Consider the following 16,450-nt stretch of genomic DNA (forward strand, 5'->3'; position numbering starts at 1 on the left):
ATGTTGTCATGATCATGTAGATTCATTAGCTGAAAAAGAATTTTACGCTGTGTACCAACATGTCTCACATCATACATGTGTCCAGATGGCAAAAATTCACTGCAGTATCAAGGCAAACAGTGAAATTCCATATGTGTTATTTTATCATTTTCATGTCTTCAATACTTTTCTGCATTGTAGAAATTACTAAAATAGTATCTGTCCAAACCATTAAAATTTTATTTTTCTTATTTGTTTCTTGAAAACGTATGTTTTCAAATGATGTTTTGAGAGCATCCCAAAATACATTTAAATAAAAAATGATATTCAATATAATATATTTATATTATATTGAATATCATTGTCACATGTCCACATGTGCTTTCATGTGTGCAGAATTGTTGTAGGTCCAACTGCGGAGATGTGTGTGTTTTTGTCCAAATGTCATAACAACAAACAATAAAACCACTTTTATTTTTTTTTTTCCGTTTCCTTGAAATCTCCTCCCACTTTGCTCTTTTGCCAAGAAATCAAAGTTCAAAATTAACTCTATAAATAATTCAAAGTTTGGGAGACTTGTTATTGCTCACTATCCCTGCGATAAGGATACAGGTAAATAATATTGTTTTCGATATTGTTGTGTTATTGTGGTGTTGCTAAAAATGGGACTAACTTTGTACATTTCTCTAGTCTGTTTTAGCAGCAAGAAGACTTTCTTGGAAAAGAAAACAAACTAAAGGAGTTGCAGTTAAAGGTGTGTTTTTCTTTTTACTTACCATCAGATTTTTACTAGTTTCCTCTGCATATCTGCAGCAAATGAATTTATATGTTCTTATTAACATATCAATATAATTACAGTTTAGGATGTGTCAGTTGATTCTAAGACCTGTTCTATTTGAATTTCTACTCTTTTTAAACACTTTTTCAGTGAAGAACAAAATACAGTGCAATGACAATTGTGATAAAGTTTCTGCTCTCAGAAATGTGTACACATCATGTTTTCGCGATAAAATGTCACCTCTTGTGCCATACTTTTTCTAAAAAAAATTTTTCTCATATTTTCTTCAGGGAATCATGAGGATCCAGTTTGCCTGTTTGTTGCTGCTTTCTACCGCCGTGCTCTCTCAGGATGCAAATGTCGGTTATAGGAATTTTATAAACCGGCATATCAATGCAGGAATGAGTACTACCAGGTGTGACAGTGTCATTGGAGCTAAAGGCCTCAAAGCACCCAACGGCAATGGATGCAGGGAGACACATACTTTCATCAGAGCCACCACCAACCTAGTTAAACCCATTTGTGATGGAGCAGGAGCGCCATATGGAAATGGCTTGAGAAGAAGCCTCCAACCCTTTGAGATTGTTGTCTGTAACCTGAAAAGCCAGGGCAGACCTCCTCACTGTCAGTATCGTGGAACATCTCGGACCAGAAATATTGTAATCAGATGTGAACAAGGCCTTCCTGTACATTTTGAACGAGAGCTTTAAGTCTTAGAGTAAGCACTGGTTAATCAGTTGGATTCAGTCTGATTAAATAAAACTTTGTCAACTTATAGTTGTGTTTGTTTGTATGTTATACTCATGTGCATTATTTAACAGTGCTGGAGTAAGTAACTTAAAATATGTACCTATAAATTCATACCATTGGTACCATTAGTTGACTATCCACTGTACACCATCTGCACAAGCCTGTAGACAGAGTGGACCATTCACAGTACGGGGCAAAGCAGAGCTAAATGAGAGTGAATGTAATGCAAATAGACCAGTGTCCAACTGAACTGTGCTCAACAAATATTTTTTATCAGTTCTAATGTACCTGCTGCCCCCCTGCCTATTTGTTAAATCAGCATATTTTTCCACAAAAACACTGGTGAGCAGCGATAGGTGTGTGTTTCATATAAGCACGGTGTAAGAAAATAAGAAGTATGAAGACATCAGCATTAGAAGTTACAATTTTAGTAGTTAATAAAATTATTGCTTAAACTGAACACAGTTTAAATAAAAAATCTGAAAAGCTTTCACAGCAAAGCACCACACACTGAAAAATGAAAAGCTGAAAAGTGAAGCACAAAATGAACATACAGTAACTTCATAAACATGCACTGAAGCAACTGAAGATGGCAGCAGAGTAAAGCAAAAGATAGAGAGATGACGATTTGCTACACACAAATGCTCATCTCTCTGTCTTTGCCTTTACATTGTATTATAACATACATATATAAAGGTTCACCGTGATTCAAGGGAGAAAAACTAATAATGATTTAACTACAATTGTTGAAGTATATAAAGCAAAAGAAGTTAACCATAAGTGATTTTTTACTGTATGTACGTATTTTACTGTAACTGTCCGTGTGGAAATTATACTTCTGACCTTGTATGTACACCACAAATGTTCACTGCTGTATTTTTAAATTGAATAAATCTTCTTTAGATCCATGGAAACTGGTGGGTGTTATTAGTTTTATGTTCAGTTAAGACACTTCAAATGTCTCGGCCATGTACAGCATACAGACTGAAAAGACCTGCCTGAGATCATTTCCACTTTGATGTGCACTTAAAACCCATCATGGTGGGCAGACCAATCAGATCATCTTACAAGTATCCATCCCATTTCATTGTCTCCTCCCAATTAATAGAATCACACATTAAGCTCAGTCTTCGTGCACTGCGATATAAATTATTTGTCTCAAGTGAGTTAAAAAGAAAATGTTGATCCTATTTTGCGCAGCTCTCGTGTTCACGGTTGGACGTGAGTATTCGCACCTAGTTCAGTTTGACTTCTGTTTCAGTTAATGTAGCCTTCTTTTGTGTAAATGCATTGTGTTAAATTTGTTTTTCAGGATGCACAGACGACCAGTATTTTGCAACAAAGACTGTTGCTGCTGGAGAAGATGTGACTCTAACATGTAGTCGCTCCAAAACTGGAGGATTGTTATTCTGGAAGAGAGTTGTAGCTGGAAAGTTGCCCGAAGTCTTAGGAGCGACTTACACTTTTGATCATCCCGCTATTAACCAGACTCCTCACTTCACTGCAAAACAAGGGAGTGGAACATATGTTCTCCACATTAAACAAACAAAGCTGAGTGATACTGCCTTTTACTACTGTGAACAAGTACTTGAACTACAAATAACCTTTTTGAATGTTACTCTTCTGATAGTCAAAGGTAAATGTTACACATGTGCAACTTCCTGAAACTCTCTTTCATTTTATTTGTGGTAGTTCCTCTTTTTTCAAGCTTTTCTTGACGAGGGACGTTGTGTTTGACATTAGTGTCTTTGAACAAGTATGTCATGCCCTCATTTCACAGGACCTGAACTTGACATCACTGCTGTCATTCAAGACTTTCCACCTGATCCAGTCCATCCAGGAGACTCTGTGTCTCTGCAGTGTTCAGTCCTCTCTGCCTCCGAGAATCAGACGTGTTCAGAAGGTCACAGTGTGTTCTGGTTCAGAGCTGGATCAGATGAATCTCATCCCAGTGTGATTCGTGTTCATAGAAACAGAGGCGATGAATGTGAGAGTCCTGAGGATCGTGCTCCACAGAAATGTGTCTACAACTTCAACAGCTTCTCTGATGTTGGAAAATACCACTGTGCAGTGGCAACATGTGGGCAGATCATTTTTGGAGAGGAAACAAAGCAGGAGATTAATGGTAGTTTCAGTACTGAATTTTTTATTTGAAATTTCAGCCAGTAAAAGAACTATAAATACTTTCCTTTACATATGTAATGTAATATAATATAAACACTTTCACAGATTGTGAATGTTAACATTTTGGTCGTGTTCATAACATTTCAGAAACCGGTCTGTGGGGGTTGGATGCTTTGCAGCGTAATGCAGTGTTTCTGCAGTGTGCTGTCATGGCCATAAGTCTGGTTGTTCTGGCAGTCTTCATTTACGCAGCCAAAAAAAGAGAGCGTGATTCTTCCATTGGTAATAAGACACACTCGTACCTCGCTCTTCACACATACAGTATATGACTGTTCTAAGTGACTGTGCTGTGGGTTTAGCCACAATCATTTAATGGCAGATTTTGTTTTTATTATGTGTTCTTGAAGCCCTGCACACAAATGCTGCTGCAGTGAGTGGTGATCTGTACACACAGGTGAGTGGTTTTTAAGACAGTTGTACAAAACGCGGTGTGAATTTATAGAAATAGTCTTTTGCCATATGGTTTTATTTTTCAGACTGCAGAGGAGACAGAGACTTATTCTACTGTCATCTTTACCATGATGAAAACCAGAGGTGATGGCAAAAAGGCCAAACAAGTGGAAAGAGGAGAGAATCGCTGCCACGGACAAGACTATTAGGTTGGGTTAAACTTCTCTGAACTTTGGGGTTGCATAGCACAGATCATTGTAGTAACTGATTACCGCAACTGTGGTGTGTTATCATAGGTTTAAATGAAGATATTGTCGCTGTCCGATGAAAAACACGTATCTCCAAATTTCTTTTTTTCATACCTGCTTTTGATACATGCTTTTTGACTGACATTTCTGACATCCAATGGAGATATTTTTTACATAGATTGCATCTTAAAGCATCGTTCCATCGGTCATATAGATTCTGAACGTGTCAGTTGCTAGGGTAGAATGCAGACATGTTGTATACTGTAGAAAGCAAAAAAACATCAAAAGTGGAGATACGTGTTTTTCATCGGACAGTGACGATATGTACATTAATAAAACTGTTGTGTAGATTTTGTTTGGATGCATTTATGCAGATTATCAGATTATGCATTTTGATGCATAATAGTGTTTTAATAGTGTTGCTAAAAATCTAATGTAGCATCATCATCCCTCCATCTTTCATGACTGTTTCTGAAACAATGAGATAAGAAGCAGAAGAAACACTAGTAGACACAGACTGTGGCTGCATGACCACTTCCACATTTGCTCAGCTGTCAAGAATATCTATTTAAGCTAGACATGTCTATGTGCGTCAACAGGAGATTACTGTCAGAGATGCTACAACCACACAAGGTCGATGTCTCGTGTTACTCTTGACCACTTTTGGGATAGTCCCTTTTAGACTCATCAGTCTGACTCTCGACTTCCAACCAATCAATGTATCAAATGAATGCATGTGCTTTATTTTAACCGGTGTCCAATTTTATTGAGTTGTTTTTTACTATACAACCTGGAAAAATAGTATTCATTATCTATGTGCTCTTTGTCTTTTTGCAAAAATGTTAGATATTTTCTGTCCAGATTTCAATAAATTACGGAAACAAGTTATTTTTAAGCCATTACAGGTGTCCGGTGTAAAGATAATATGTTTGACTGGTTCAAGAGGCTCCGTTGTTCATCTGAATATTGGTTATGCCTGGTTGTTCTGCTTAAATAAATCATATCTATACATCAACGTGCTGCCTGTAATACTGCATTCTTAACCTATCCAATGTGTTTGTTTTTTTTTTCAAAGTCAGCATTATTGTCAATTTCTTCACATGTACCAGACATACAACGGAATCAAAAAAACATTTCTTACTATCCCACAGTGAAGATGTAACGTGTACAGGCACAACAGATAAAGACAGACATATCCTTACACTAAAGTAAACAATAACTAAAGTGCACAGCAAATGAGGACGTTTACTAGTATTAAAAAAGCAATAAAATAATAAAATAAAGAGTTCACAGTGTATATGTAGACACATCAGCAAAAGTTTTTCATGAGGTAGAGTTTATAAACGTGCAAAAGAGAGTAATAGCAGCACAAAGTTTCTGTATGATGTATTGTATATGGGCAAAAAAGACAGTCCTTCTGTAGGTCAGAGGGTTCAGAGTCCAGAGTGGGGAGAGTGTTCAGCTTCCTGACAGCCTGGTGCAGGGCTCTTCAATGTTTTTCAGGCCAAGGACCCCAAATTGATGGCAAGATTAAGTAGAGACCCCCTACCATGTGTTCTATATTAGACTCGGCCTAGTGCTATTTATAAATAAACATTATTATCATCAATTTGTATTCAATATTAAACAATTCAAATAATGCATGATCGAATTTCAAGCATGTGCAACAGCAGGGTACATACCTTTACATTTAAACATAGCTAAATGTAGTAGGGACAGAGAATCACCAAAACATTATGGCCTCATTTGGCTGATGGGAGCGAGCTGCACTTTTACCTTCTCTTCTGCAGTCTGCATCTGGATTTCACCTGGAGACTGAATAGGCTCCCAGGTCAATTGCATGGAACCTGTCAGAGTTGGTGTAATGTGGAGCCTCAGAAGCGACAGGGGTGAGGCCTACTGTTTACAGGAGGCTAGCGGTGGGTACTTGGAACCTTGGCATCGATCTGATGCCAAGTAAATGAAGGGCCAGTATCAGTGATATCAATACCAATACTTTTTACTTGAAACATCATGATCCCTGAATAATGTCACAATTTTCCCTTTAGTTAGTTGATCATAATAAAACACGGGAGAAATATTTGAGTCAAATAAACCTGTTTCTATTAAATATTTACAATGTAAACTATTTAACTGTATAACAATTTAATAATTCCCCTTTTATTACACACAATTGCTTTAGTAAAAAGTAACTAGTGCAAAATGAGAAAATGAAAACAAAAAAAATGAAACAAAAATATAACAATGTAAACAACACAACAACAGTGGAATATAAAGTCAGTAACAAAGTCTGTTGAGCAAATGAAAATTACTCAGAGAAATGTTGGCTCATTCATCTTCCACCAAAGAAGTGGGTCTACATAACTGTCTTCTCTTCCGATGCATTTCAGTAATAGCATCAGTACCAGTTGTGCGATGCTGCTGTGATTCTAGGATTTGAGTGTCAAACTCTTTCCATATCCACCTCTGTGGAGATGGAGAAGCTCCTGCAGACTTGGAGAGAATGCATGAACTCTGTCAGGAATAATTTACTGGACATATAGAAGAGAAACTGGAACAGAAGTATCGATCCCATCACACTGGTATCAATTCTATACCGATACTGGCCTTGGTATCGAATCCCCCAGCCCTAGTTGAGACAGCTCCTGTATCACTGAATCACTGAGTGAGTGCTGACTGAAAGATAACCTCGATTATCTCATCTCATCTCATCTCATCTCGTCTCATCTCCTACCGCTTATCTTCACTAGGGTCGCGGGGGTCGGAGCCTATCCCAGCTATCACTGGGTGAGAGGTGGGGTTCACTCGGGACAGGTCACCATCACCATCAACTGGAATTAAAGATTTTGGGCCACCCTACAGTAACCCCACAGACCACCTGTTGAAGACCTGTGGCCTAGTGGATGAAGCTGTTTTTGAGTCTGGTGGAGTGGGAATGGAGGCTCTGATGGAGGCAGAAGGCTGAACGGACTGTGTGTGGGTCCAGGAATTTGGTGCTGCTCACTCTCTCCACAGCAACACCAATCTATTAATTAAAGCAATAAACAAAAGTAAAAGTTGAGCTCATTTTCTTTTCTTTTGAAGACCGCGATGAAGACAAATTCTAAAGCTAATAATAATAATAATATTTTAGTTATGTTATGGTTAGATTCCACTTTTTGACTTTACAGCTGAACAAGATCCATCTTTATGCTCAGTTCAAACAATAGTTGAATGGATTTATGGACAACACAAGTGTGTTTTAGTTAACTGTGTTTAAAACTGCTTCTGAATGAACCTTAGGTCTCAATGAATCAACAAACCATCAGTCTCCCACCAAATGGTGGCAGCAGCACAAAAGACAAAGACAGAGGGCAGGATTATTTATGTGTATTGTTGTTACAGAAAGAGGAAGCCCTGCCAGTTGGTTTCACTTCAGTATTAATATATAAGATTCGAACATGTCTGGCTTTCAGTGTTTGTCTTTCACCTGTCAGCATCAGGATAGCTTTACTTTTCTGTTGAACTCAAAGAAACAATGCCAATCACATGAGAAAGTAATATTAGATGATTGATTAAACAGCTACACATAATACATTGTTTCTTTTCTTTATGCTCTAAGATCTTAGTATTTGTATTTTGTATTTGTAATCTCCTCACTGATAAGAAAAAGTGTGTTAAATATAGAAATGACACAGCATCAACGGTTGCTCAGCATCAAAACATTTCCCCCATCCATCATGTATGCATACCAGAAGCCCTGGTAAAGATATTTTCCACTTTTGTGGTAGACTTTAAAAGCCACAACATAACAGACCAATCAGACTGTTTGACAGTTGTATCCCTCCCATTTCATTGTCTCCTCCCAATTAATAGAATCACACATTAAGCTCAGTCTTCGTGCACTGCGATATAAATTATTTGTCTCAAGTGAGTTAAAAAGAAAATGTTGATCCTATTTTGCGCAGCTCTCGTGTTCACGGTTGGACGTGAGTATTCGCACCTAGTTCAGTTTGACTTCTGTTTCAGTTAATGTAGCCTTCTTCTGTGTAAATGCATCGTGTTAAATTTGTTTTTCAGGATGCACAGACGACCAGTATTTTGCAACAAAGACTGTTGCTGCTGGAGAAGATGTGACTCTAACATGTAGTCGCTCCAAAACTGGAGGATTGTTATTCTGGAAGAGAGTTGTAGCTGGAAAGTTGCCCGAAGTCTTAGGAGCGACTTACACTTTTGATCATCCCGCTATTAACCAGACTCCTCACTTCACTGCAAAACAAGGGAATGGAACATATGTTCTCCACATTAAACAAACAAAGCTGAGTGATACTGCCTTTTACTACTGTGAACAAATACTTGAACTACAAATAACCTTTTTGAATGTTACTCTTCTGATAGTCAAAGGTAAATGTTACACATGTGCAACTTCCTGAAACTCTCTTTCATTTTATTTGTGGTAGTTCCTCTTTTTTCAAGCTTTTCTTGACGAGGGACGTCAAGAAAAGCTGTGTGTTTGACATTAGTGTCTTTGAACAAGTATGTCATGTCCTCATTTCACAGGACCTGAACTTGACATCACTGCTGTCATTCAAGACTTTCCACCTGATCCAGTCCATCCAGGAGACTCTGTGTCTCTGCAGTGTTCAGTCCTCTCTGCCTCCGAGAATCAGACGTGTTCAGAAGGTCACAGTGTGTTCTGGTTCAGAGCTGGATCAGATGAGTCTCATCTCAGTCTGATTCGTGTTCATAGAAACAGAGGCGATGAATGTGAGAGTCCTGAGGATCGTGCTCCACAGAAATGTGTCTACAACTTCAACAGCTTCTCTGATGTTGGAAAGTACCACTGTGCAGTGGCAACATGTGGGCAGATCATTTTTGGAGAGGAAACAAAGCAGGAGATTAATGGTAACCAGCTATGTATTGATTATATTAAATACAATTAAAACACAAGCTCCATAGTCATTTAATGGATTTTTTTCTGTATTACTTTTTTTTAATTTTATTTTTTTATTTTACAGCAGCAAACATCTTTGCTTCTCAGACAACAGTTCTGTATCTGCTGTCTGTTGCTCTGGCTATAAGCTTGGTTGTTATAGCCTTACTGGTTTACACCCTCAAGAAACAAAAGTGCGATTGTTTCAGTGGTAATAAAACTACACTTATTTCTTTGTATTTTTATTGCTTCATGTATCACTGTATGCTGATTATTTTCCTTCCTTTGCCAATCTAAAATCTAGCGCCTGTTCCCCTGCAAGAAAATGCTGGAACAACCACTGGTGTTCAACGAAGTCAGCCGGTAAATTATTTTATATGATTTCAGATGTTTCACATTTATGTTTCTTCCATGAAATAATGTTTTCCTTATGTTTTTACAGATTGATGAAGATACATTGGTTTATGCCATGCCAAATTTTAGGAAGAAAGATAAGCAGAGAGCAAGGATGGGTGAAAAGGCACTCGATGGACAGAGCATCTACTCTGATGTCAAGCTTTTAGGGAATTAGGTGAGGATTTTATTTGATGTTATTTGATGTGCATATATATATATATATATATACATATATATATATATATATATATATATATATATAATATATATATATATATATAATATATATATATATATATATGCACATGTATATACATGTATGTGTGTGTGTGTGATGTGTGTATACACACACACACATATACATATATATATATATGTATACACATATTATTTTTTTTTACGGAAGTGTTCTTTCTTAAGAGAGGTTATTGAGGATATTATTGAGGTTTTAGTTATTTTCTTCAAAACTTTCTGTAAACGTGTCTTATTTTTACTGGGTTAAATAGATGCAATTTGTTACGGGCGTTTGATTGATAAATTTGATTTCTAGTGTTTTAGGGAGACTAAATACTTTCTCCATCATTGTTCTCTGTTAGTCACAGAAGGTGATGCTTTTTGACATGTAACTAATTTGATCCCTTTGGGTATGTATAAGATTATAATGATGACAAATTATGTATATATTGTACATGTTATCTTGCTTTGCATTCCTTCTTATTTTAGTCTGTGTTCATATAATAAACTATATAGCAGTGATTAATAGATGGTGGTAAAATGGAATGATTTTTGACCACATATAACAAATACATTTAGAAATTGTATATTGGTTTAATTTGAGCACTTTAATACAGCGTCAGCCTTCATGCAGTATATAATGTATAGCAAAATCACAGCAGTGCTTTTTTTTGCAAAGTTCGTATAAACAGTATTTTCTTTGCACTCTTTACAAAATAAAACCCTTTAATAAAGAATTACCAAGTGGGATTATTGAAGAGTTAAATCATGTCAATTTGAACTTCCGTTTCAAAGATTTAACAGTTGAGAAGTTTGTTCTGGAAGAGAGTTGTAGCTGGAAAGTTGCCCGAAGTCTTAGGAGCGACTTACACTTTTGATCATTTGAGGAGAAGATCAACTTAACCCGACTTTAATGAGAACTTTCCCTCTGAATTGATTAAGTCTGACACCAAATGTTAAAAAGTCATTAAGAAGCATTTTCATGTTGCCAACAGTCTGTTTCTGAATTCTATTAACTACAAATTGCAATATTATCATGTGTTGTGTTGAAGCATTTCTGTATTTCTTCAAGTATTTCGGTTTCTTCTGAATACTGCCATTTTTAAGTATACTCAGTGCAGTACACACTGTACTGAAAACACTACTAGAAGACACAGTAACATGTTAGGAACAAGGTATAACCGACTGACTGTTAAGTATTGCATGGCTCTAATGCTCCTCTTCTGTCTTGAAATGAGTAGTAAATATTCACACCGCCACAAGATGTCACTCGCTCAGAAATATAGTGAGTCATGTCAACACACAAGTGAGTCAGAGAGAACAACCAGGAGAAGAGGATGCTTGCATTGAGAAATGTAGACATGTTCAGCCACAAAGTTGTGTGACAGTTACGTTAGTCTAGACTGGCGTATCTCAACCACAAGAGATTATGTAGAAGATTATTTGACATACTGTGCAGATAATCATTGTATAACGGCAATGCTGTACTTACATCAAGGAAAAAAAAAACTCCTCTGTGGCAACTATAGACTGTATAAAGATGGATGGTGGAACATGTCCTAAAAGTAAACAGGCCCAAAAGTAAAGACCAAGCAGAGAGCTCCCCCTGGGGACTGGCTGCAGTATAGCTCCACCTCCTTCATGTTAGTGGATGGGCCAAATTAAAACATGAAAGTGCTCATCAAATCTAATCTTTTCATGGTTGGTTTCAGTCATTTTGGGTAGTTAATATAATACCAATTACCAATACCAGCACACTCAAGAGTCCATTTTTGAGAAGTTTTGTATTAGTTAGTTATTTGACGCTATAGAAACAGGATGTGACATTATGATCATTCCAAGTTGCCATGAGAGTGGGAAAAAAAAATAAGTACAGTGTATAATGCAACATTTCTTTGTAACTAGTGGAGTTAGAGCAGAGCGCAGTATTAATTAAACAAAAATATGAGCGAATCTGGCAGAAGTGGCTCTGCTCTCAGATTGTACTGTACAGTTATGTCAATTACACAGTTACACAAGAGAACTTAATGCCTAATGTTCAGTAGAGGGTAGCAGATGTGAGGCTCCTTAATGTAAAATTTTGCTTTAAGAACTTTATTCATTTTTTTTGACACAAGAAAACAGCTAAAATGATAGGCGTAACATTTTAGTTGCACAAACCATTCCAAAATACAGACATACATACATTACATTCAAATTAGAATATGCTTTATGTTTCTGTGCCATTCTGCGCCAGTTGTCGCAGGATGCAGGTAAAGCCCCGGTTATGAACTTATTCACATTACAAGCCAGAGTACAGTGTACAGTTACTCCTGTTCAAGTTCTATCACATACAAACATGCATACATACATAGATACTGTACATACATACATACTCTACAAATGTGGGTTTAGGTTCTTTGGCGAAAGCTTGAAAGGTAAAGTTCAACATTTAGTTTTCAATAGGAAAAGATGTCACGTTCTCACGTAGCCATTTAATATGTTTAAATTAAAATCAGTATTAAGCAATCAAGAAAATACACATCTTGTGTGTGATTGGTCGACACTTAGTCCTGAAATCTTTTGTTCATCTGTCATGTTCCTCTACCTTCTATATAGTATATGAACTGTCATATGTGAGAGCAAGGACAACCAGACTAAAAGATAGTTTGTATCCACAGGCCATCAGGCAACTGAGTCACTGAATCATCAGTGATTGTCTGTAATTTTGATCTTTTTAAAACATACAATCTCCTCATCTCGTGATGTGACATTTGCACATATCTTTTGCAAATTTGAACAACCTAAACAATATTTGTACTTTCCAAATGGCCTACCACTGGGACAATAGCACCTTGTGCTCTTACTTGCTTATTTTATTTATTTTCATATATTATCTGTGAGCTACAAATGTGAGCTGAACTGGGGCTAAGGTGACTTTGTGCCATGCAGGTCAGGCTCCGTTCTACTTACAAAGACAGTTAGTTGAGATGTGTGTGAGCGTCCCCGTTTACGGCAGAGTACACACACTCCTGCAGCGTGTGATCTTTTTTCCTCTGCTTCTTCACACCTTTCACGTCCCTCGCTGAAAAATCCAGTGCTGCATAGTTTACTTCGTTGAAATTACCACCCTGTAAACAATAATTACTTTGCTTGAAAGGTTTTAAAAAGCATGAACAATTGAGAACATCAGATTAAAGTCTGTGTCTGGTCTGCAGTGCTGTTGTTTGCAATCCAGTCAAACACTTTAATTTACAAGAGTGGAAGTTACCTAACAGCCAAAGACAGAAGAAAACATTTATTTATTTTAATAAAGCTATTTGAAATTAAACAAATACCAGAGTAACATCAAAATTATTTTACACGTGACTAAATGATATATTTTAGATACTCTAGGTCAACTCTGTATAAAGTTTAAACATTACAAATCCCAAGGCAGAATACTGACTGTAGTCAGAAAAATAATTACAACATGTTGAATGTTGTGCAGTTTCTCCTCTTTCAGTTTGGTGCAGGTATTAAAAATATACAGATATTTACCATATCACTTGGAGGTTCCACTATTGAATTATGATGCCTAGGGTAATGTGAAGCAGCCTTTGCACCTGTTGGTAAAAAACAAAGCAAAGTCATCAGAAAGTGTATACTGGTAACATGGTTGTGCCAGAGTACCTGTCATCCTCATGTTAACTGACAGGTTGGAATAAAATATTTTTTCAATATGTGGCTTTATAGTTAGGCTGCAGAATTCTAGCCAGTCATCGTTTTAGTATATGTTAATTGTGTCGCTGCTACGTACTTGTATGATAATGTTGTACAACATACACTCGTGTGTGTTTTCTTTACAGTAAAGGCTGGATTATCTTGGTCGTTACTGAAGTGTATGAAACGGAAAAAACATGCAGTTGTAACAAAGGGCACATCTATTTTTTTTGGTCTGTTGCATAATTCTGTTACATATTTGCTCAGAAATAGAAACCACAATGTCACAAGAAGCCTCGACTATCTACAGCCTGTGTGTGGGTGTAACGAAGGCGTTACAAGTTCATGCATAAACGTTTTCCGTATTGTTCATAGATTCCAAAGTTTCTGTTATATTTCAGTCAAATTTACTCTGCTATTGTGAAAATATGTCAGCAGAAGTTTGCGGAATAAGTCATGTTCATATGCAGCTATGTTCCTCTTGTGTATATTTTAGACAGTAGTCTAGTAGTCTGTAACTATAGACAGTAGTGAACTCAATGAAAGCTATTTTCCATAATTGGGTTTCATCAAATATTCAAATAATATTCAAATATCAACAAAAAAAATTATTAAAATAAAATAAAGTTTTGTGACTTAAACCGTTAAAAGAAGAATACAGTATACAGTGGACCTACCTTTACAATGTCGACAAACTCCTTGATTCACATAGTAAATAAGTACGGCAATCACAGTCACGCAGCAGGCCAAGACAACAACAAGTCCAAGGACTAGTGGCTCAAGTTTTGGACCTGGAAGCAAACCCATGTCAAAAGACAAATATATAATAGATAGATAAATAGATAATAGACAAATATATATATATATTGCTTAAATATAAAGATATGCAGCATGTAGGTAGAAACATATAATTTAGTTTGAAAAGCCAAAAGTTTTTTAACAACAATCTTTTTTTTTATCATAGTTAAAGAAGTCTGTTTTATTTTCTCTTTGCATCGTGTTATGAAATATATCTGAAGAATAACTGAACATTTAACATAGACATAACAAGCAGTCAGGATAGCACTAATGACTAGAAACATGTTTGCCTTAATTTGAAAAAAATCGATTATTATGCAGCGAAGCATCTCACACATGCAGCCAAATCATGGAATACATTTTAAATTTAGTATAAACCATAGCTTTGTAATATCAGACACTTTAACAAATCAAATTAGATTAGTTAATGGCAAAAAAAAGTCTTTTACATACTTTACATATTTTACATACCCGTTTCTACTTTTGTTCCTTCACCAAACAGGATCTCTCCACATGTGACCACAGCGCAGTAATATGTTCCAGCATCAGAAGAGTTCTGTATAGTTTTGGACAGACGGTACACACAGCTCCTTTCCTTTTGTTCACCAGTGGTGTTCCTGTGGTCAGTGTAAATAAAGCTCGGATGGGATTCTCCTGATCCAGCTCTGAACCAGTACACATTGTTTTCATCTGGACATGGATCTGGGTTCTTTTTGCTCTTAGAGAGAAGTGAACACTGGAGAATGGCAGAGTTGCCTTGCTGGACTGATGTTATCCCTGGACTCTGTTCCACATAGACTGATTTCTGCTCACTGCGATCTGTATGTTTCACATAAATAAAGCACAAAACAACAATAAAAAACGTAAAAAGAATAAATTATTTAAAGTATTTTGCTGACCCCCACAGTTTGTGGTTGCAGAGATAGTCAGTATGGTATATCTTACCATCCACAGCGAGGAAGATGCCTGTAACAAAACTCTGTTCATATGCTGTTCCATTTACACAGAAATATGTTGCTTCGTCCTCTTTACTGACATTGCTGATTGTAAGAAAATATCGAGACTCCCCTCCAGTTACTTTGAAACGATCATTTCTAAATTGCTTAGCCAGTCTTTGTTGGACAAAATTTCCTGTAGCAACTGCCTGGACCATATATCCAAGAGGCTGCTTGTACCAGGAAAAGAATTTGCCGTCCATTTCTGAAACTGGACACTGCAAAGTAACATTGCGACCAACTTTGACCACGGTCATAGAGATCTTGGGAGGAATCTCTGTAGTCTGGATCAGAGCTAAAGAAAAGAAGCAAATCAAGACATATTTACTAAACAACAGCATTACACAATGTTAAATATCTACCATCATCTGTTGTGACAATTAAGTACTCTATTATATATATATACATATTATAGTGAATATAAACAACCAGATTAGATAAAGTGACACTTACACACAGCAAGAAGAATCAAAGCAACTACAGATACGATCATTGTGGTGAAACACTTGCACAACTGATGGCTTCCTTTTAAAGAAGCTTAAGTCAGAAGATCCTCTAAGTCTGCAATGTGGAAATCACCCTGATTGGCTGAAACTCTGAAAATGCACTCCCTCAAAACCATAGCAAATCCAGAATCTGTTTTTAGGTACATACTCTAAATGGTTGTTTTACACAGCCCAACCATTTTAAAATGTCCAAAGTAATTTTATTATTTTGATAAGTTCATTGTGATGATGGTTATTAATCCCCCTTGTTTTTGGACAATGATCATTCACAACTGCATAATTTATCAGGAATAGCATCTGGCATATTACTAAGAGTAAAGAAGTGCCATGCCAAGAACAAGCATAAATAGTATGCACTTAAAACTATTTCATATGCAACATATTTCACTGTTCCTGCATTATTCATTTCATTTAGTTGTTTTGTTCGTTGTTTTTTTCCCATATGATATGCCTGCACCAGGCAAATGTACTAGAAATGTAGAAAACATTTTCTCTGTATGGTACTGAACCAGGGCTGTTGAACAGTCTCTGAACATTGTCTCTCCATAACACATAACACACACAGAGACCACTTGAAGTTATGTATTTTCAGGAAGGAA

At 36.6% G+C, this 16,450-nt stretch overlaps 3 protein-coding genes across 3 annotated transcripts; 2 read left to right on the forward strand and 1 right to left on the reverse strand.

Annotated features, from left to right (window-relative positions):
* The first annotated feature begins 1,053 nt into the window (after nt 1-1,053).
* On the forward strand, nt 1,054-4,290 carry LOC125008526. Its single transcript, XM_047585811.1, has 7 exons — nt 1,054-1,381; nt 2,675-2,728; nt 2,820-3,143; nt 3,288-3,632; nt 3,779-3,913; nt 4,039-4,085; nt 4,168-4,290. The coding sequence occupies exons 1-7, from the start codon at nt 1,054-1,056 to the stop codon at nt 4,288-4,290; spliced, it is 1,356 nt and encodes a 451-aa protein (XP_047441767.1).
* A 3,479-nt stretch (nt 4,291-7,769) lies between these two features.
* On the forward strand, nt 7,770-9,688 carry LOC125008527. The gene is made up of 5 exons (XM_047585812.1): nt 7,770-7,785; nt 8,244-8,297; nt 8,389-8,712; nt 8,869-9,213; nt 9,684-9,688. The coding sequence occupies exons 1-5, from the start codon at nt 7,770-7,772 to the stop codon at nt 9,686-9,688; spliced, it is 744 nt and encodes a 247-aa protein (XP_047441768.1).
* Nucleotides 9,689-11,649: 1,961 nt separating this feature from the next.
* On the reverse strand, nt 11,650-15,841 carry LOC125008209. The gene is made up of 6 exons (XM_047585341.1): nt 15,799-15,841; nt 15,296-15,640; nt 14,822-15,169; nt 14,230-14,343; nt 13,391-13,455; nt 11,650-12,981 (listed from the first exon to the last, which is right to left on the reverse strand). The coding sequence occupies exons 1-6, from the start codon at nt 15,836-15,838 to the stop codon at nt 12,832-12,834; spliced, it is 1,062 nt and encodes a 353-aa protein (XP_047441297.1). The 5' UTR covers nt 15,839-15,841; the 3' UTR covers nt 11,650-12,831.
* Nucleotides 15,842-16,450: the final 609 nt, after the last annotated feature.

Source organism: Mugil cephalus, chromosome 5 (genome assembly GCF_022458985.1).
Source record: "Mugil cephalus isolate CIBA_MC_2020 chromosome 5, CIBA_Mcephalus_1.1, whole genome shotgun sequence".
NCBI lineage: Eukaryota > Metazoa > Chordata > Actinopteri > Mugiliformes > Mugilidae > Mugil > Mugil cephalus.

Coding starts and splice junctions, on each gene's coding strand:
- LOC125008527 (XM_047585812.1), top strand. Junction 8,298..8,388: donor TCTCGTGTTCACGGTTGGAC/GTGAGTATTCGC, acceptor TTTGTTTTTCAG/GATGCACAGACGACCAGTAT. Junction 8,713..8,868: donor TACTCTTCTGATAGTCAAAG/GTAAATGTTACA, acceptor CTCATTTCACAG/GACCTGAACTTGACATCACT.
- LOC125008209 (XM_047585341.1), bottom strand. CDS start 15,838: ATGATCGTATCTGTAGTTGCTTTGATTCTTCTTGCTGTGT. Junction 15,641..15,798: donor TTTGATTCTTCTTGCTGTGT/GTAAGTGTCACT, acceptor TCTTTTCTTTAG/CTCTGATCCAGACTACAGAG. Junction 15,170..15,295: donor CATCTTCCTCGCTGTGGATG/GTAAGATATACC, acceptor TGAAACATACAG/ATCGCAGTGAGCAGAAATCA.
- LOC125008526 (XM_047585811.1), top strand. CDS start 1,054: ATGAGGATCCAGTTTGCCTGTTTGTTGCTGCTTTCTACCGCCGTGCTC. Junction 1,382..2,674: donor CCAGGGCAGACCTCCTCACT/GTCAGTATCGTG, acceptor GTCTCAAGTGAG/TTAAAAAGAAAATGTTGATC. Junction 3,633..3,778: donor AACAAAGCAGGAGATTAATG/GTAGTTTCAGTA, acceptor ATAACATTTCAG/AAACCGGTCTGTGGGGGTTG.